This window comes from Hydra vulgaris, chromosome 08, assembly GCF_038396675.1.
Source record: "Hydra vulgaris chromosome 08, alternate assembly HydraT2T_AEP".
Lineage (NCBI taxonomy): Eukaryota > Metazoa > Cnidaria > Hydrozoa > Anthoathecata > Hydridae > Hydra > Hydra vulgaris.
Window position 1 is genome coordinate 6,619,191 of NC_088927.1, and position 22,891 is coordinate 6,642,081.

The 22,891-nt window shown below is 29.5% G+C and overlaps 1 protein-coding gene across 1 annotated transcript; it reads left to right on the forward strand.

Moving 5' to 3' along the window:
• Positions 1-744: 744 nt before the first annotated feature.
• Positions 745-18,689, forward strand: LOC100202856 (serine hydroxymethyltransferase, cytosolic). Its single transcript, XM_065802982.1, has 5 exons — positions 745-1,087; positions 7,581-8,167; positions 8,314-8,445; positions 17,842-17,955; positions 18,269-18,689. The coding sequence occupies exons 1-5, from the start codon at positions 828-830 to the stop codon at positions 18,574-18,576; spliced, it is 1,401 nt and encodes a 466-aa protein (XP_065659054.1). The 5' UTR covers positions 745-827; the 3' UTR covers positions 18,577-18,689.
• Positions 18,690-22,891: the final 4,202 nt, after the last annotated feature.

The window sequence follows — 22,891 nt, forward strand, 5'->3', positions numbered from 1 at the left end:
TCGGTTTGTAACAAAATTCTTTGCCTAATAATATTTCTCTAAAGTGTCTTTTAACTATTTTAAGTATTATATACTAGAGTTTTAATTGCATATTTAGTATTTTTAATTGGTAATTGTAAAGAATAACCAAATTAATTATGTTGGCTCAAAAGTGCTATAATTACACTAGTCTATAACGAAATACATAAAGTATATAGAGTATAATACAAAATGTATATGTATACATAAATATATTGATAATAATATATATGTATATGTATATCACATTAACATAACAGTAGCTATAAAACATGTTTGGAATAAAAAAATAATGGTAAATCTCCCGCTAAGCGGCCGAAAATAATTATATTTTTTTGCTTTATATTATTTGTATTATCTCTTTCGTGGAGACTTTTTAAACATTAAGAAATATTTATCAGCTTCGGTAAATACATAGACTATCTTTTGGCCTGCTGCTGCAAGGGAGTGCTACTGCATTGACTGAGGGTTCTCTCTCTCTTTTTTTTTCATTATTGAAATAATAAAATAAAAGATTGCTGCCCCGTACCAAAACCTCAGTCAATGTAGCAGCACTCCTTTGTGGCAACAGGCTATAAAATGATTGATGTATGTACTGAAGTCAATAAAATATCTTTTATGCTTAAAAAGTCTGAGGCGAGCACAATAAGCAAAAAATAAAATTATTTTAGGCCGCTTAACTGCAGATTTACCAAAATAATAGTGTTTTACGAATAAATCTTTAGTATCTATCTATATCATTGTAGTATAATATAATATTTTATTATAATATAAACAAAATTATAAAACATAAAAAATAGCTGAAGGAGATGTGTGATCTTAATGAGCCTCTAGAGACCAATGATCCAGAAATATTTTCCATCCTTAAAAAGGAAGATCACAGACAAAGATGTGGATTAGAAATGATTGCATCAGAAAATTTTACTAGTCGTGCAGTTATGGAATGTCTTGGTTCCTGCTTTACTAACAAGTATTCAGAAGGAAAGGTCCACGCAAGGTATTATGGAGGAAATGAATATATTGATGAAATGGAAGTTCTTTGTCAAAAAAGGGCATTGGAAGCTTTTAGGTATAATATTCATTTAACTCATTAAATTTAGCTTTATATAAATTAGCACAAAACTATTTTTACTAACATTTTATGTAATTAGTGTAAATAACTGTATTATATATAAACTATTGTTGTGTTGCTACAGAAGGAATGTTGTGGGTGTGTCATTTATTACATTGTATATAACGTTTATAATGTTTATTATACCCTCGGGGGTAATTGCAAATGTATATATATTGAGTAAAGATATTTACAAAGTGTGTGAGAAAAACAAATAAAGAATTAATATTACAAACTATTTCGGCAATGAGTATCGTGATAAAGTTTGCAGATTTGGTGTCGCAATACAATGGTTCGGGTGAATTTTCAGAATGGATACAGAAATTGGAACTGGTAGCAAAACTTCAAAAAGTTGATGAGTTGCATGTGGTGCTCCCCTTATTTCTCTCTGGCGGAGCATTTGCCGTTTATCAAGGTCTTAGTGATGAAATAAAAGAAGACAATCACCTGGCCCTGCACTGTTATAAAAAGTGTACGAACTCAAAAAACATGGAAGGGAAGCCACCCGTTTTTGTGCGAGCGGCTTCCCACAAAATATAAAACCGCCAACTCTCTGCGTACATGTTAATGGAAGAAAAATAAAAGCATTGTTGGATACTGGATGCTCCAAATCCATTTTAAGTCGTGAAATTGTAAACGCAAAAAATGTCAAACACGCAAGAGAAAAGGTTGTTATGATGAATGGAAACTCAATTGAAATAAAACACCAGATTGTTGTTAATCTTTCTATAAATGATACCACCATCGATTTGGAATGCCTGGTGGCAGACATTGTTCCCGAATATGAAATGCTACCTGGTATGGACGCAATACGACTGCTTGGAGGTGTCCAAGTCGGGAGAGACGGCGAAACCATAAACTTCAATGTGGAGCAACTAACTATCGGTGCTACTGCTATTTCTCAAGAAAAAACGAGTGAAGTATCTTCGTCTACTATTCTAAAGCTGATTGATAAAGACTTCGTAGCAGAATTCAAAAATGGCAGTTGAAGCGTGTCTTGGAAATGGCTGATAGAACCACCAACTTTAACTAACAAAATTCCAAACTATCATATCTCTGAGGATGTTAAAAGTGAGTACGCAATGGAAATAAGTGAATGGATAGCACGGGGATGGCTGAAACCATTTGAAGGGAGATGTAATGGCATCATTCCATTGACGGCAGTAACTCAACGAAATAAGTTAAAAATACGTCCGGTGATGGATTACCGGGAGTTGAATCAATTTGTATTCAGTCATACTGCAGATGGCGATGTTTGCAGTACCAAACTTCGCAACTGGAGAAAGTTGGGAGAAAATCTTGAGATAATCGATTTAAAGAAAGTGTACCTGCAAATTCGTGTCGACAAAGCATTATGGAAATATCAAATTGTGGAATATGAAGGGCAGCGTTACTGTCTAACAAGATTGGGTTTTGGTTTAAATGTGGCGCCCAGAATAATGACTAAAATCTTAAAAAAGGTATTATCCTTAGATAAATTTGTCGAGTCTGGGGCGGATTCATTTATTGATGATATCATTGTCAATAATAACATAGTGTCAAGTTGCAGAGTTCAAGAACTCTTGAAAAAATATGGCTTGGATTCTAAGTTGCCAGAAAAACTTGTTGGTGGTCGTGTGCTTGAATTGCGAGTGTACAAACAATGCAACCAAGTCCGTTAGAAACGTGACAACATACCCAAAGTTCCGGAAGGAAAAATGACACGTCGGCAAATCTTTTCTTGGTGCAAACAGCTGACCAGAAATTTTCCAATAGCAAATTGGCTGCGCCCTTCGTGCAGCTATCTAAAAAGAGTTTCGAGTAGTTGTGGATGGGACTCTTTGGTAAACGAAGGTGTTGTTAAATTAGTATGCAGTTTGAATGAAAGACTTACAAAGGAAGATCCCGTTCATGGGTCATGGAACATCAAAAACATTTCTGAAGCAACAGTGAAGTGCGATGCAAGCAGTTTAGCTGTTGGCATAGTTTTGGAAGTGGCTGGGGAAATAGTAGAAGAATGTTCGTGGCGGAGGAAACAAGATGATACGGCTCATATTAATCTTGCAAAGTTAGAAGCCGTGATAAAAGGAATTAATCTAGCAACAAAATGGGGATTCGAATGTATTAACATAAAGTGTGATTCGGCTACTGTTGTCAGTTGGTTGGGCTCCTTAATTATCGGTGACAAACCCGTTCGAGTACACGGTCTTGGAGAATCACTTGTCCGTCGCCGGTTGTCGTTAATTGAAGATCTTATAAAGGAATGCAATATAAAATTAAAACTTTTCCTGGTAAAGTCAGCAGAAAATAAAGCGGATGCTCTTACGAGGGTACCACAGAACTGGCTGCATTCAAACCATTCTGCAATGACAGCAAACATTGTACTGCCTGATGTGAAGTCGTTTCATAATCTTCATCACTTTGGAGTCAATCAAACACTTTATTTAATGAAACAGACATATCCGAAGGAGAAAGTTTGCAGAAAAGACGTTGAATCAGTCGTGAAAAGTTGCGAAAGATGTTTATCGGTGGATCCTGCGCCAATTAGATGGGAAGAAGGAAATCTTGAAGTTGGAAAGTGCTGGCATTGTTTGGCTATTGACATAACCCACTGCAAATCAGAGATTTATTTGTCTATTATTGACTGTGGAAAAAGGAGCAAGTTTGCAATTTGGAGAAGGCTACAGAACGAGAAAGAAACAACAGTGTGCTTCCATTTAGAAGAAATATTCCGAGAAAAAGGACCTCCGTGGCAAGTTCTACTTGACAACAGCAAGACTTCGCTCAAAACTCGTTGGTGAATTATGCGCAGAATGGGGAGTGTTTATCCTGTTTAGTTGTGCTTACAGGCCATTTGGAAATGGAATTGTTGAACGTCATCATCGCACAATCAAGCGCATGGCAGCCAGAAGTGGCAAAGACCCGTTAAAAATGGTATATTGGTATAACATAGCTCCCAGAAAAAATAGAGAGGAAACATCGCTCCCCTGCAAAGCTATATTTTCCTACGAGTGGAAACCACACACAATTTCTGCCAAAACTAATGTGGAAGTTCTCCACAACTATACACAAGGACAAGAAGTATTTGTAAAACCACCTGACTCAAAATGCACGAGCAAATGGAACAGAGGAAGAGTCTCAGATGAAGGACGAGGAGTTTCGGTAGAAATCAATGGATTGCCAAGACACATGTCGGACACCCGTCCTGCTCCCATTGTAGCTGACTTGTCTATCAGAGAATCGGAAGAACCCATCGCGGATAACCTGAATCTCCGAAGATCGACGCGAGTGCGGAGGTTTTCGAATAAGTATGCGGACTTTGTGATCTAGAGATCAAGGGGTGTTGTACTTAGTGTAAATAACTGTATTATATATAAACTATTGTTGTGTTGCGACAGAAGGAACGTTGTGGGTATGTCATTTATTACATTGTATATAACGTTTATAATGTTTATTATCCCCTCGGGGGTGTTTGCAAATGTATATATATTGAATAAAGATATTTACAAAGTGTGTGAGAAAAACAAATATAGAATTAATATTACATTTTACATTCTATTATTCTTATTATTATTTTAATGTTAGAAAGATTTTTAAGATTTAAATTGACAACGATTGTTGAAAATTTTGTACTTAAGAATAATATTGAGTTTGATAAGTCCTGGTTGATAAAATATATTTTGCAAGAAACTGCAGACTTTAATAAATAAATAAAATGAAATGTTATTAATTCAATAATAATCATTTGTCAAAGTCTAATTCAGTTTTAATTGTTGGTGAATATTTTTGTAATAACTTTGTTTTTTTATCATACAACACTAAAGTGCTAAATGATTTATAGAAAATGATTTTAACTGATATTGGTGTAGGTTAACTTTAGGGTTGTTTAAAAAAAAAAAACTCTTCTTTATTTAGGTATTGTAATTTTTCTGGTTATTTGTATCACTGTGATAACATGTCTAATAGCTAAAGTTTATACATTCGACACATTTAATTGACAGAACATAATTCACTCAATACTGTATTGTTTCATTAAAGAAGAAGAATGCTTTTAAAAAGCTATATTACCGTTAGTTTTAAAGAATATTCTAGAAATTTACATAATATTCTAGAGTTTTTTAAAATATTCTATGTTCATTTTTAACCAAACATCTAAAGTATTAGCATTTTTTTTATTTGTATTTTTTTTTTCTTATGCTTAAAATGGATATTTAGCAAAAATAAGTGACAAATTATTATTAGAGTATCAGAGTATCATCATAGAAAAAAAAAGCAAGATTCTAAATGTTCTAAGGTAACATCTTAGAACATTTTCTTGAGGAAAATGTTCTAAGATGTTACCTTAGAACATTTTCCTCAAGAGCCTCAGAGAGTTGCAGCAGTAGATGAAATTAAAGTTGCAAAAAAACAAACAACTCTTTGAAATTGCCTGCAAATAAATTAGGTTAAGATTCACAAGACAAGTAGAAAAGTTTTTGTTTTGCTACAACTTATTGATAATTAGAGTTGAAAGTTACTGAAAGAGAAAAGATGAAGTTTATAAAGCAAGATAGCGATTAACAGTTAACTTAAAAGATTGCAAATTGTATGAATTGGCAAAACAAGAAGAAGGGATTGCATTCCAAAGACCTGATGTTCAAGGAAAAAAATTAGACAAATAAGATTTTTTGGAGCACTTGGAACAGTCATAGTAAAAGGATAAGACTTAATTAAATGATAAGTAACATGATAATATATTTTAGTAGATTGCACAAAAGACACTAGCTCTTTAGAGCAGCACCCATTATAGTATTTATAGAAAAGAGAAAGAAATAACATTACAACGATGTGACAATGGCTAAAGGTTGGATGCAAGAGCAGGTCCAAATATGTCTACGATGCATTTTTGTACCTAATCTAAAAAAGAAAGGACATCATTCAAAGATCCCCTCCTGAAATGGCAACAGCATTCTATACAAGAACAGATTTGAGATTTATAAAGAAAAAGAGTAGAATCCGGAGTAAGAAGGTGGCGAGCACGATAAAGAGATGCAACTTTAGCAGGTGCTAATTTTGCAATGGATTTGATATATGGTTTCTAAGAAAGATTGGAAGTAAGAGTTAATCCTAGAAAGGGAAGGGTAGATTCATTGAGTACAGTTTATAATGTAGGAAGACCAAGATTGTTGTGATAATGATTAGCTGAAAAAATTGAGTTTTATCTGAGTTGAAGTTCACCAGCAACTGAGAGCCCCATTCTGTAGCAGAAGTGAGGTACTTTTCAAGTTCAAATGCCCTCTCCTAGCAATCAGCGAGTGTTGGCTTCTTATCAAGACAATAAATGGTAGTATCATCAGTAAGCAATTCCATCTTAGATGTGAGCATTTCTAGGAGATTTTTAATGTAAATTTAAAAAAGTAATGAGCCGAGGATAGAACCTTGAGGAACTCCTAAAATTACAGGATATGAAAAAGAGTGTAGTTAATACCGTTAACAAATCAGCAGTAGAACAAGAAGATCAAAACTCATATTGATAATTAGAAATTAATTTATTAGATTTAAGATGTGATATTAAGTGTTTGTTAATTAAAGACTCAAAAACCTTGCTTATGATAGGAAGAAGGCTAATAGGACGGTAGCTAGAGAAGAAAAAAAACCTTTTTTTTCTTTAGAGTTGTTTTTGCAATAGATATGGAAGTAATGTTTACAATTAGAAATTGCAGCAACACAATGAGAAGAAAACCATGAATAAGAGTGAGGCTAGAATCGTCGAGAGGAAATAAAAGATTTCATGTTAGTCTGAATATAAAAAATTACATAAGAAGCACATATATCAGCAGGAAAACAAAATATTTCTACCCAGGGGCCATCTTGAAGAAAATGGTGGTTTTTGTTTTAAAGTTTTTGATACTTTAGTCATTTTTTAAATTGGTTAAAGAACTTACTTTAGGTACAGGTAGTACTCTGGCTTACATGATAGTATAGGATCAGGGTGATCATGATCACCCAGTAGCATGGTGATCATGATGATCCTGATCTGACTTGAAAGTTTCTCAATTTTAGTTAATGCTCCAATTAATGCCTTAATTGTGATTAAAGATCTCACCATTTTCAACAATTAAATTGATAAAGTTGGGGAAGGAGCATTGACTGTCATAATTTCACATATGGTATCTCAAAGGGAAAATAAATTTTCAAACACTATTAAAAAGGAAAATAAATATTGCTCGAAAGCTCATGAAAACCACCAAACATTAAAAAAAAAATTTTTGTAATAAAACTTTTAACTAATAAAACAGTTTTGAGTGAGTTATAAATTTTAGTGAGTAATAAAACTTCAACTTCATTTAAGTTGTAGAAAAAAATTGCATCACCTTTTTTTCACAAAGATCTTATCTACCAGGAAAGTTTCAATACCTATGTACAGAAGCACTTTATCCTTTTTTGAACAAATGTGTTTGTATGACATTAATCATTTAACAAATTTTTTTAGGCTTGATAATACTAAATGGGGTGTCAACGTGCAACCTTATTCTGGTTCCCCAGCAAACTTTGCAGTATACACAGGTTTATTGCAACCCCATGATCGCATTATGGGCCTAGACCTTCCAGATGGAGGTCACCTGACTCACGGATACATGACAGAAAAGAAACGAATATCAGCTTCTTCAATTTTTTTTGAATCAATGCCTTATAAGGTGAATCCTGAAACTGGTTTGATTGATTATGATAAGCTGCTTGAAAGCGCAAAACTTTTCAAACCGAAGTTAATAATTGCTGGTGCAAGTGCCTATTCAAGAATTATAGACTATGAACGATTTCGCAAAATATGTGATGAAGTAGGAGCAATACTCATGAGTGACATGGCACATTATAGTGGTCTTATTGTTGCTAATGCCATTCCTAGTCCATTCCAGCATTGTGATATTGTCACATCTACGACTCATAAGAGCTTACGCGGTTCACGGTCTGGTTTAATATTTTACAGGATTGGGGAGAAGTTTAAAGATCAGCATGGCAAATCTGTAATGTATGATTATGCTACTCGAATTGATAATGCAGTATTTCCTACTCTTCAAGGTTTTTTATGCACAAAATTGATTTTATAAGTTTTATGCACATTTAAAAAACATTAAAAAAAAATTTGTAAATGCACTTTATATTTTGTGAATAACATTTTTTTGTGCAATTATTAATTAGTATCTGTCTAGTTATTGTATTTTTAGGTGGACCACACAACAATAACATTGCTGCTGTTGCAGTAACATTAAAACAAGCTGCAACACCACAATTTGCTGAGTATGCTAAGCAAGTTATAAAAAATGCACAAGCTCTTGCAAAAGCTTTGCAAGATAAAGGTATTTTTAACTTTTTAAAAATTTTTTGTCATCTTTATGCAGTAACAAATTAAAATATAAAAACATAGTTAACAAAAATAATTTGCTCATTAGTACAAAGAGTTGATTCATTCTTTTCTCTAATAAAACTTAAAATATATATTGCATATTGAGGATAACATAGATGAGTTATGAATTAATAATTGACAATGAAATTTATCAATAAGTGATACTAATTTAATTAGTATGACTTATCAAACTTTTTTAACAAAAAAAGAAAACCTAAACTCAAGACATTTGCCCCATTTTCTGTGTTATTGCTAAATAACTAACTACATCTAAATTTAAATTTATAGGAAAAAATAAAGAATTAAGGTTTATTAAATTAGAGATAAAGTGGCTTGTAATCAGGTCTTTAAAACAACCAAGCAGTTGTCTGTGCAAGAGAATCTTTTAAAAAAAAATCTGGTCTAAGAAAAAGGGAATTAGGTGGTGCAAAATGGGCATGGAAGTGAAACTGGAGTAGCTGAATGACTAAAAAAAAATTTTGAATGGTTAGAGGCCAATAAAAGACTCTTCTATGATCAAGAGGTTGGGTGGCTTATTTGCATCATCAGATTGGGTGTTGTAAGGAAGTTAACTTAAAAAGCAAAGTTTTTTTCAAAGGTAATTTTTTTAATCTCCTCATCATGTGTTGCATTGCAATCAAAAGATGTTTATGTGGAAGTTAATATGATGTTAATTGTGGGTTTGTAAAAAGTGTTACATTAAAATGATATATGCTTAGTGATAGGAAAGTTGTGAGAGATTCTTAGCAACTTGGTCTAAAAATGAAGTTGACTGAGGGAGTAGTAGAAAGAAAATGAATAGTCTGAGAACTAGGGCAAGAATTATATTTTCATATAAGAGAAATAATCCATAATCAAAATGGTGGAAGGTAGTATCAAAGTTGTTCTTTCAATAATAATCTATATGCATGCTACCTTAGGGTGTCCCATTCCCGCATAATTTTAAATTGAGGTTTAGACTATGAAAAAAATGATATGTTCCAAGTATTTTTCACACAGTATATTTACTATCTTATTTATATTGTATAAAAAATTTTGACTTGAAAATAGTTAATTTAAAGGTTCCCTCGAATTAAATAGTTAAGTGGTTTTAAGTAATTTAACTTCAGTTATTGTAGGATTAATACATTTTGCACTGTTTAAAAAAAAAACAAATGATCACTGGGGTTGAATTAACTGTAATTAATTTGTAATTTGTTTTTGTTTTTTCGCCATTTTTTTTTTTTTTTTTTTTTTTTTTTTTTGTTAATTTTTTTCTTTTTTAATTTAGCATTTTTTTGGCCATTCTTAAAAGTAATTTTTTTGTCTAAGTTTTCAATTAGGGATCTTAAAGTATGTCACATTAAGTTTATCTTTTGAATAGAAGTATAACTTTGCTCTCTTGTGTGGAGATTTGGTTCAACATAAAGCACTTTTGAATTTAAATTACTTCAAATCTCTGTGTGGAAGTCAATATTATTTTAAAGTTATATTTAATTTAATTTACTGAACGGATAAAGTACATAATACTAAATTTACCTTTAAAGTAAATCAAAACAGCCAGTTAAGTTACTGCAGTAACTTACTGTTACTCAACTATTATATTTACTTAATTTATATTATATATCAAAGACTTGCAAAAAATAGAAATATAAATGTTTCTATTTATATATTATATGCTCTTAACACATAGTATAAGCTTTTTACTAAAAATTACTTTAACAAGAAATCTTAAATAGAATATGAAAAACACATTACCATTTTTTTATATTTTATTTAAAGCAATATCAAGATTGAACATTTTCTATAAATATGCAAATTGTTTTTAGGAATTTTATTTAAAAAGAAATCTATTTGAACAAAAGAATTCTGGTTTTCTAAAATTCTCTAATTCAAATAATTTTATAACATATATCTAGCTACAGTAACAATACCAGATTTAAGACATAGTGTAAGTGAGAAATTTTTAATTGAATTGTAAACATTTTAAATAGTTAAAATTTTTTTATTGAAAATAGTTTTAAAAATAGAAACATTCTATTGCAAATATTAAACTCCTGATTGCAAAAGTTAAAAAAAAAAACTAAATTATAAAAAGTTAAAATTAATAAACTATTTTACTTCTGTTCAATGAAATTTTTATCTAAAAAAATAATTTAAACATATTCTTAAACACAAGAATATGTTTAAATTATTTTTGGCTTCGTAAACAAAAAGAAAATGACACCAAGACTGCACTTAAACGCCTAATCTTTATATGTTGACGCAAGTATGTACATTCATAAAAATTTATAAATAGTATTTTGATAAAAATTTAAAAATAGCATTTTGATTTTTTTAATTGTCGATTACAAGGATACTCCCGAGACGACTTGAAATTGCTTTGATGTTTGGGGCTTGGTGAACTTCCATCTGTTTTATACTTCCATGATCTTACTTGTTTTGCCTATAGATTATAGACTAGTATGGTCTACAGGCATGTTTTTGCGCAAATAAGAAGTTTAAAGTTATATTATGATAATGTTTTAATTTATTAATTAGAACAATTCTATTTATTTAATTTGTTTTATTTTAAATGCATTTTATGTTATTAAACAACGTCACAAAGTTGTTTTACATTAACTCAAGCTCTTTATATTGTTAAAACAACTTTGCAGTTTGTTTAATTGTTGTTTTATAGCTTTTTACAATAAAAATTAAATACTCTTTAAAAATAACACATGTTTTCTATAACTAATTGAAGTGGTTTAAATATTGTATTATTTCCAATTTTATTTGTTCATTTTACATTTGCTTTTTTAAGTATTATGTTATTAACAATTACTGAAAGTTATATTTTAATAGTATTAAATGTATTACTTGCTCATTACAATATAACTGCAACTTTAAATTATAAATTACAGTTAACCTACGCTATTTTAAACTCCACCAAACGAGAAAACTATAAGATAATATTTACATACGATATATTTACAAATGAGAAAGCTATAAGATAATATTTACATATGAGAGATGTTATGTTTAAAAAAATAATTACGAACTAATGTACAAAAGATACAATTTTGTACTAACGCAACCGCTCCCTATTACCGCAAAGCGGTGCCAGGGATTTTTTAATCGCGATTAGATTTTTTTTGCATTAATTTGAGCCCTGGATCATTAAGTTTACTTTTCGTACTTAAAAAACAGCTTTTTTGCGATGTCCCTTTACTATTTTAAGTAGAAGTTGAAGCTGTGCAGGGTCTTTGCTTTTGGTTTTGTAGTCTTGTATAAGTTTTACACCTCTCTTGGTGCAGTCATTCACAACTTGACAGTACTTAACAACATTTTTTAAACAGTTTTAGTCTTTTATATTCATCCAGTACTCAGGCAATTGCAACCAGTCTACCTGGTTTGTAGTCATCTTGATTAGGTTAAAAAGTAGCCAGGAATGTGGACCAATTAAAAACACAAAAGAAAGGATGTTGTCATTATTGATATTCGGGAAAGACAGTTTTTCAGGGTTCATTTCTTCCCCACTTTGGATGTTGTATAGCTTCAATGCCATAGCAGATCGTTCAATAGGCAAAATGTCCTCATCAAACATCGCAAACCTCTTATACTGAGGCCTAATTAGTTGGAGACATCAGTAAATGATTTTGTTAGCATTGTAGGATTCATTTGAATACCAACAGTTGACAATCTGGTTTTTCATTTTTCTGGAGGGAAGTGAAAACTTGGATTGAGCTGCTTGACTTATCTGCACTTTTCTCAAAAAAAATTTTATCACTTAGAGCTGTTTTTCTTCTCTGTGCTCTGGACATTGACTTAAGGCATTCATTTAACTGTAAACACAAAAAGCTTTAAATAAATAAAAAATTTAAAACACAAAACGTTATCTCTTAAAACCACTGTTTAAACTAATTATTAAGTCCGAATCTAATTACTTGATAATTTAAATAATTATTAAAACTAACTAATAATTAAACTTACTGCTAAAACAAAAATCTTAAAATAAACAACTTAATCTTACAAAATTATGTAATGACCAAGCTGCTGAAGAAACATTATGAAAAGAAATTTTCCTTATACTTAACAACCAGTTTAGATAAGACCATCGTTTAAGAATAATTAATTGGTTGAAATAAGACAAACAAATTTTTTTATATAGGTTCATACATTTCTATTATATAAAATCTTTTACGAATGCATTTTTATATTGTCCCAAATTTAAACTTTTATGGTTAATAATAGTAATACTGTTTAACAAAACCTGGTGTAAATTACTTTACTGACATTGCCAAAGTACAAAACTACTTGACTATTTAATTCTTCAAGGGGGCCCTTAAATTAATTTTTTCAAGTTGAATTTTTTATTCAATATAAGATAATACAGTGTGAAAAGCTAAAGTTGTTACTAAATGTATTTGTTAACATTTCAGGCAAAAATATGTAAAAAAGGATTTCATTCAACATTTTCCAAGTTGGGCACCCTAAAATTTTTATACGTTAAAAAAGTACCTGGTACATGTTTTTTTTTTTTTTTTGTAATCTAAACCTCAATTTAAAAGTTGGCTTGATAATCTTAAGATTTTGCATAAATGGAACACTCTTAATCTACCTCTTAGGCTAGTGGCTTTAAAGTCAGTTTAAATGCAAAAATTCATTGTTTTAGTGTTTAACTGATGATTACTAACAATAGCAAAAATCTGATATTGTTTAGCATTATTAATTTATATTTATAATAAAAATTACTTTCAGTAATAAAAATTACTTTTAGTTACACTCTTAAAAAATTTGTGTTCCAATGATAAGCCAACATAATTAAATAAATAAGGCTAAAAATATAAATTGTTAGGGATGGACTTTCGACCATATATTATCTAATAGACCACAAGTCATAATATATTAAGTGCTTTTTTTGGTGTTGTCACAACATTTTTTTGGTGTTTCCACAAGTTATATGTTCTGCTTTTTAAATAACTTCACAAATACTTTTAATGTCTAATTACATCTTTATTTCTTATCAAATTGCCACTGGAAAAACAGTATATAAAAAGCCAGATTAGGAAACTGGAAAGTTATGGCAATGCTTTCAAAAGCAAGCAAATATATTTAAGTTAATTTTTCAAATTTTTCAAAAAGTTTTTTGTAGTATTATTTACTTTATTATTACTCCGCACGTTATAAATTGAAAAATGATGGTATTCTCTAAAAAATGACAGACACTAGGTTGTTAAATAAGTAAAAATTTATCTTTTAATGATGGCCTTAATTTCTTTAATATCTTATGTTAAACAAGCTTTTTTGAATATTGGTATCCCTCTAACCAGTATTATTTTACATTATATTTGGTTGGAAAATGTATTTTTACAAAACCTCGAGAGTATGTTTCACTGTATAAGTGCTTTGTTTTTAGACTTAATGTAATGATAGAATAGCAATTAAATAATTACATTTAAAAATCTAAAAACATTTCACAGCTTCTGGTTGAGTTAATGTGGAAGATACTACCACATGATTTTATAATTTTACTGATGCCTTAAATTTTTTGACAGAGCTCCCTATGTGATGAGAGAAGGTAAATTAGAATTGGAAAGTAAGCAGCTGTAGCATTGTGGTTTGAATTCTGTCTTAAAATCCAGAGGTCTGAGGTTTGACTCCGACTCTAGTCTAAAAAGCAACATTGGTGTGAAAGGAGGTGTGAACTTCCTAGTTAATTGCATGGTGCTCTGTGATAAGACCGTAAGGACTTTTGGGAGCACTTTGAAACCTAGAATAACAAAAAAAAAGCATCAAACCAAGAATTAGTGAATTTATCAAAGTTCAATGAAATAAGCACACAAGACATCGGAGGGTGTTAATTTTGCTTTCTCTTTTTTTATTTAGATGCTGTAACTGACTAAGTTTGGACAAAAAATTTGTTTTTGCTTTGATCAATTATCAAACCCTTTCATGTGTGATAAACTAAACAATCATTATTTTATCAATTTCAAAAAGATATAGTTCTTATGGACTAACTATTTCAAGAACTATTCAATTGTTTTAACTCTAACTTAAAATACCCCTGCCTTGGGGCACTAAGTTGAGCTAAGACTAAAGATAGTGTCTTAATAATGTACTTATCTTGGGCAGATATTAACTGCATCAGGCAGTTAATATCTGCCCAAGATTGTCTTGTAGAAAACCTCATAGGCAAAGATTTTAAAAGTAAGCAAAAATATTCTGTTGACCAGCCTTGCACCTCTTCTTTATCTATCAGGCTGGTGTAGATAATAACTTGTATTATATTATTTCCTGCCTAGGATGATGAATGTTGGATCTTCTTGACGCTAGGCTTGGGTTTTGCTTGTGCTTTCATGAAGGCTATGTAACTCTTTCTATCTTCCTAATAAAAGTACAGCTCTATAGTTCAATTTAATAGTTTTGAGGTTGGCTAGTAGTAAGTGAAAATTGTGCCTCATGCATATCACCTAAATTTATGCAGGTATGAATGCTTTTATTTCTTTTTGTTGGTTTTAAGTCAACTCTCACTCTACCTCGTGATTTTGTCTTTGGAGTGCTCCTGCAATATTCTTTTTTTTTTTTCTTTTAAATTTTCCTCAAGAACAACTCACTAGAAAACAGACATCTATCATTGCAAGAAATTAATGTAAAAAGGTATTGTCTGTTGCTAAAGTCCATTATTCTCAAAATAATGCATATTATTATTATTTATTTTGGCACTGTGTATATATATATATATGTATATATATATGTATATATATATATATATATATATATATATATATATATATATATATATATATATATATATATATACACACACACACACACACAGTGCTTAAAAAAAATAAAATAACGAAATCAAATATATTATCTCAGAAATAAAGTTCTTGAGACTGGAAAATCTGTGAACAGTGTTATTTACAAAGTCATTTCCAGTTCTGAAGTACTACAAGGCTCCATCCTTCGTCTTTTATTGCTTTTCATCTATATTAATGATCTTCCTGACAATCTTAAATTTAAAGTGGTTCAATTTGCTGACAACACAACTATATACTTTAGTCTTGTCAAACTATCATTATTTTCTGGCTGCTTGTTACAATTAGCTTATCTTCAATTAGCTTATCTCTCTTCTGTGATTTTTTGATATGCAATGACTTGTGAATTTTAATCTAAATAAAACATAACTTACTGCTATCAGTTATTGCAATATTATTGTTATTCTTATATTGATGAATGGCAACAGTCTTAATGAGTTAGTTTGTGTCTTCTTGGATTATCATTGATTAGATGGTATCATTCACTGGATGATATCATTCACTGGATGGTTTTTTACGAGACGAAGTTTAAAATTTAGTTTAGAGATAATCTTTTTGCTGATATTTTTTGCGGATTTGGAATTCCTGATATTTCTCTCAACTTTTAGTTTTTCCGGATACACATAAAAAATTTTCCATTAATACAAATTTAATTACTTATTTTTGCAAAAATTTTGTTTTTAATTTTTTTCAGTCATCGCCCATGCAAATAAAAAAAGTTTCAATAAAATTGAGAACACCATTAGCTTAAAGATAAAGGCAAATATAAGGGAAATAAATTCCGGATTTTCTCTAGATTTTTTTTTGCTAAATGTTTTCCAAGTTTTTGACCTGGATGATCATTGATTTTGTTGCATCTCTTTCTCTTTTTTTCATATACTATCATGTTCGCTGCTCAAATGTGCTAACATCTCTTGTTCCATTAACCAAAACTCAATGTTGCATGATTTGTAATTCAACAATATTTTATTCATCTAGTTTTTTTCATTACACATGCATTTTCTCTTGTTTTACCCAATGTCACAAAGGCTTTAGGTAAAACAAGTAAATGTGTTAAACTGCCCAATCTTCCTGAATTTTGTGTAAATTGTCTTTGCCTTTGATAACACAGGAGGAGTTGACTTTGCATGACATTTTATGTAAAAGATTTTGGTTCTTTACTTTTTTGTTAAGCACATTTTTTTTATTTATGCGGAATTACAAGAAGTATACATCTTAAATTGACAGTAAGAATTGATATCACTTTCGTCTTATATGCATCTTTTTTGCAATAAAAGGTGATGTTAAGTTGTTTTCTATTTGACAACAATTTCAAGTTGATAAACTTGATAATGGAATATTGTCAAACTTGACCACTAACATTCAAATGAAATATAGGATTTAATTAAAAACAATGATAAGTTGCCTAGAAGCTGTTGGAAAACTGGTGAAGTAGTTGGCAGAATATTAGGGAGAGATAAAAAGATTGGAGGAGGTACACTGTGTGCAATAGGAATGAACTGTACATCTACTAAAATGCTGCACAGTGGGATATAGTGTGGCCAAAATTAAACTTTTTTATTTTAAAAATGAGAAACTTAGGTGCAAAGTTAAAACTTTTGGTCAAAAAAGTAATTCAAAAGAAATTTAATGGATGATTTTCTGATATATATAGAGTTACTTTTAATATTTTCCCAGACATTAATTTATGAAAAGTTCTATAATAGTGGTTCTAGATCATTTTTTTTTTAATTGATTGTAGTTTTAAAAGTTTGGCTAAATATAAAAAAATATTTAACAAAAATTTTTTAACTTAAGTGGAGCTGTAAAACTGATAAACAAGCGGTCTCAGCATTTTTTGGTGCTAAATGTGCTCTATAAAAATTTTGTGAAAGAAGTAACCTTTGGCGCTTTTTTGAAATAATTGTTTTTTAGTGGTGCAAAGTGTTTGTAAAATGTCTTTTCTGCATCTGTAATCGGTGGCGGATCCAGGATGTGGCAGATTTTTGATATTTTAGATATGACAGTTTTAGACATTCTCAAAACTCAAAATTTAAGTATGTTCATGTTTACGTTGAATGAGAAATTTTTGCAAAAAAAAAAAGGTGATTAGAGCCTGGGAATTACTCCAACAGATTTACTGCCAAAACACATGGCACTAAATCTGTTGCCCAATATTTTTACTAACTATATCTTACTAAGTTCCAATTTGTCCACAGGTTTTAAATTTCATTTAATTATCTTTGGTATGACCATGCAAAATTTACAACCTCTTCTATTGATGTTGGTGAAAACTTTATATGTTCAAAAACTTTCAAAAACTAAAAGATAATTTATTTTGATAATTGAAAACTAAAAGATATGTTAAAAAAAAATGTTAAATGTTAAAAAAATATGTTAAAAAAGATATGTTAAAAAAAAATGTTACATGTTAAAAAAAAATCTCCAACAGCTGATTAATATGCAGTCTGCTATAATTTTATCTCGTATATTCTATATTTAGTAATTTAAAGGCTATTTTGTGATTTGAAGGGTGTTGAGTTGTATTTAAATAGTTAGCGTTTAGATTTTCCTTTAATAAATTTTAGGTTATAAGATTGTAACAGATGGCACAGACACCCACATGTTTTTAATGGATGTTCGAAGTTTGGGGATCGATGGTGCAAAAGTTGACACAATTATGGAAATGGCGAGCATAAGTGGTTTGCTTTTTTTTATGTTGTTTTATATTTTTTTATGTGTTAATTGTGTTTTAATATATATATGTGTATATATATATATATATATATATATATATATATATATATATATATATATATATATATATATATATTTTTTTATGTATATATATTATATTTATATATATATTATGTATATATATGTATTTATATATATATATATATATATTATATATATATATATTTTATATATATATATATATATATTTTTATATATATATATATATATGTTATTTTCTTATTAATTAATGTCTGAAGAATATTATAATATTTATAGTTAACCGAAATACTGTACCCGGAGACACAAGTGCTTTTAGACCAGGCGGCGTACGCATCGGTACGCCTGCACTCACATCTCGTAATTTTTTAGAAAATGATATGTTGGTTGTATCAGATTTTATACACGATTGTATACAGCTTACTCAAAAAATAGAGTTGTCCCTTCATCTTGAAAAACAAAGTTTGTTACGTGAGTTTCGAGCGGAGGTTGAAAAAGAAGAATGGGGCAAAGAAATAAATTCTATTCGTCTTCGAGTTCAAACCTTTGCATCGAAATTTCCCATGCCAGGGTTTCCGGCGTTTTAGCATATAAATTGATAGAATATTTAATAGACTTTTGTACAATTTAACGCAATTATGGAATTATTTCGAGATTTAACTTAAATATTTTGAAAGAATTAAATAATTTTAATATTGTTGATGTTTTTGTTGTTGATATTGTTTTTGTCTCTAATTTTATTTGCATTGTTTTTATTCCTTCGTTTGTTTGTGTTGTTTTTTGGGTTTTTTTGTTGTTGTTTTTTTCTGAAAAATAGTATGTTGAATGTACTAAGTTGTACCTAGGATTTTTTTTGTATGTTTGAACTTAGAAACATGTGTGCGAATGTTATTTTACTTTGAATTTGCGTATCCTATTGCAAATTTCTAATTATTTGTGATGTACAAATTCACTTTCAACAAAATCTTTCAAAAACAAAGTTAAGAGTTACTATGAAAATTAGATAACTTGGCTTTATGGACTTGATTGATTTGTATAGGTGGATAATATATTTTTAGATTAGGAGGCAAGATGTCGTTTGTCTCTTTTAATTATATATATAAATATAATAGTTAAAGATTTTCGGTTTTAGTAAGTCAGTTTTTAGGTTAGTTTTATTCATTAAATTTTTTATGTTTTAACTTTATAAAACATCTTAATAAATCTGTTAAGATTGTTTTTAGAGAACTTAAGTATTCAATTTTTTAAACTTATTTTTTGGTTAGTAGTTTTTATAGACGCTCAGCGCATTCATGAAATAATTCTTAAAGGTTTTACTTTTTTAAAAGCATCAATATTCAAAAATGTTTCAATTATTTTTTCCGCCTTATCTTATACTGATACGATTGTAGCAATGAATATTTTTGAAACAATCTTAATAAGGTTTGCTAAAAAAGTTATTCATTCGACTATTTAGAAATATTGGTAAAAAGTAAAAGGATCGATGAACCTATTTTGAAGACAATTAAACAGCCTAATGTGCGTTAATATCTTATAAAGGTGGTAGACCACTAATAAACTCAAACCCTTCAAAAATTGCATTTTAGCATTTATTTACTTATAAAATGATTAAAGTTTACATTTTAGTGACAAAATAATTTTTTTTTAATTTTATGGTTTGGAAAATAAAAACCCTAAAATAGGGTCACTACGTTGCGGTGAATATCTCAAAAACTTTTGATGCTATCGACTTGAAATTTTTAAAACTTGCTTATAATATAAATATGCAGATTCTGTACGAGTTAAAAGAAGATTTGTTCATAGGATCGGATATTTTCATTCAACCACAAAACTTTTCTATATTAGAGTATCGTGTACCTATTTCTCCAAAAGCTATTATTGCATGTTAATGTCAGCTAAGTTAATATCAAAAGTTTTAGACCCACTGTTGCTGGTTTGCTTATAGTTTTGCTGAATAAAATTCTGCTACCAGTTGCAAGATGCACACAAAATAAGTAGTCGGCGTGATAAACCTTTTTTTTACACTTTGGACAGCGGCCAATGATAGTTATTATTTCGTCTAATATGTTGGTGTTCATGAAAATGTAGCAGTCATTTGTAACATTGGGCTATTCATGCTGAGCAGAATTACTATCATTATTTACAAAATCTAAAGAAGAGTTACTGCTGGAACAGGAAGAAAACAATTTTAGTTCAAAATTAGATTACATTTTCTTCACCTACAACGTTTTTTGATTGATAACGGCTTCCTTTGAAGAGTCTACGTTTCTTATTACATCTTATTTTATTTGTTATACCCGTATTTTCTATTATTTTAATTTGTATTTAAAATAAAATGATAAAATATCAAAGTATATAATAATAATAAGTATAATAAGTAATTAAAAATAAGTAATAAAACCAAGTTGCTTGATACTGAAAAATATTGTAAAATCCGTTGAAAACCATGTCACCAAATGCACTAAAAACATCAATTAATAAACAAAAAGTATTTCTAGAGTAACAATCGACATATGTGAAGTTTCTTTCATAAGTTTTACTGGAACTTTGTGGTATAAGCTCACTCTAAGGTACATAGCAACGGAAAAAACAAAACATTGCTATGGGAAAACAAACTAACAGCTGTCACCGCTTTATAGAAAAGTGATTTTTAATGAGATTAGCTTATTTTTTTCACAAAATAAACTCGAAATTCGTAATCTACGATAATTATATTACTTAAACAAATTATAATTGAAAAAACAATTTTTTTGATTTTTAATAGCGGTCTAGCACCTTAAAAAACTAAAAAACCAATTGCTTTTTTTAACATTTATGATTTTTTATTTATTTATTTTTGTCAAGCAACTATTTACAACTAAAGATGATTTTCGACATATAAAATATTTAAACATATTAAATACAAAATACACTTTATCATATATAGTAGTTTCAAGACTGGAGAACCTGAAAAAGATAAAACCTTATCATCAGTAACCTTTGATAATAAAAAAGACAGTAAAAGTTTATTGTTAGAAAAAATCAAGTAAGGAATCTTGATTGACGATTAGTTCAATTATGTTCTTTTTGAATTTTTGAGAGGTATTAGCTTCTCTTAGTTTATAACTCATGCTTGTAAAATGGTTCCATAGCATTGGGCCACGATAGATAATGGCAAAGCTCGTAAGTTTTGATATAGGGAAAGGTTTTTTATAATTTCCGGTTGATCGAGTGTTGTATCGTTTTGATATTTTAGGAAAAATATTTTCGAAAACCTTCGGATTTTTTTTAACTGATGTTGGAACATAAATTGTGTGATTTTGAATACATTTATTTCATAAATATCAAGTGCCCTCATACTTTTTAGAAGAGGTTTAGCGTTTGTGAAGCGATTTTGAAAATAAATAATGCGTGCAGTATGATTTTGTTGTTTGAGGAGACATTTGAGTTTAGATTTGTTTGTACTACCCCAAAAAATATTGGCATACGATAAATAACTATGTACGAATGCAAAATATAGCTGAGTTAGGGTAGATTTGTCTAAGATTTGACGGGTTTTATATAAAATACCAATATTTCTTGAGATTTTATTGCTAATATATTTAATATGATCTCTCCAGGATAAGTTTTCATCTATTAAGAAACCAAGTAACTTATTTGTGAAAGAGCGCTCAATTTCCATGTTATTTATATATAGCATTGGTAAGGATTTAGGAATATATTGAAACTTTTGTTTAGAATGGAATAAGGAAAACTTAGTTTTAACAGTGTTTAAAGATAGGTTGTTCGCGTTAAGCGAGATTGATATTTGTTCTAGTTCATAGTTTGCAACTTGAAATAGAGAAATAATGCTATTGCGAGAATGAAATAAAGTGGTGTCATCTGCAAACATGATGGTAGACATAGTATCTGATGCTTTATATAGATCGTTGACGTATATTAGAAATAGTAGAGGACCTAAGATGGAGCCCTGTGGAACTCCACATAATATTTTAAGTTTGTTTGTCTGAAAACCGTCATTTAGAGATATAAACTGTTTTCTATCAGTTAAGTAACTGGTAAACCATTTATGGTATGTATGGCATATTCCATAATATTTTATTTTATCTAGTAAAGTTTGATGGTTAACGGTATCGAACGCTTTTGACAAATCTAGAAATATACCTAAAGTGAAATTGTTATGAGAAGATGCTCCACTGATAACTTCAACTAGTTGCATAAGTGCATGCTCCGTAGAGTAATTTCAATTAACAATAGGCTAAACCAAAACTCTTCTAATGAAAATATTTTTAACTCCTCTAAACGCGTTTATGAAGATGTCCTTAAAAAAGTGGCTTTCAAAATTTGGAGCTAAAATTTGAAAAGAAAATTGCAAAATAGCGTAATAGAAATAGAAACATAATTTGGTTCAACCCAACCCCCGTACAGCAAAAATGTTTCAACACATATAGGTAAAATTTTTCTAAAATTAGTAGACAAACATTTTCCTCCCTCTAATAAATTACATAAGATTTTTAACAGAAATACCATTAAAGTAAATTATAGTTGTACAAAAAATTTAGAAAGAATTATAAAAGGCCACAACTACGTGTTAATTAATAAAAATGAACATATAAAAGAAAAAAACACTGATTATTGTAATTGTAAACAAAAAATAAATTGCCCTCTAAATGGAAAATGCCTTTCGAAAAATGTAATTTACAAGTGCATTGTTTCCTCACAAAATAACCTTGACAAACAATATATTGGCTTAACCGAGGGAATGGAAAAAACGTTATGCCAACCACAAACAATCGTTTAAACACAAAAAATATTCAAAGGAGACTATGCTGTCAAAATATATTTGGGATTTAAAAGAAAAAAATAAAAATTTTAATTTACAATGGTCTATTCTAAAATCTGCCCCTGCCTATAATAACATTT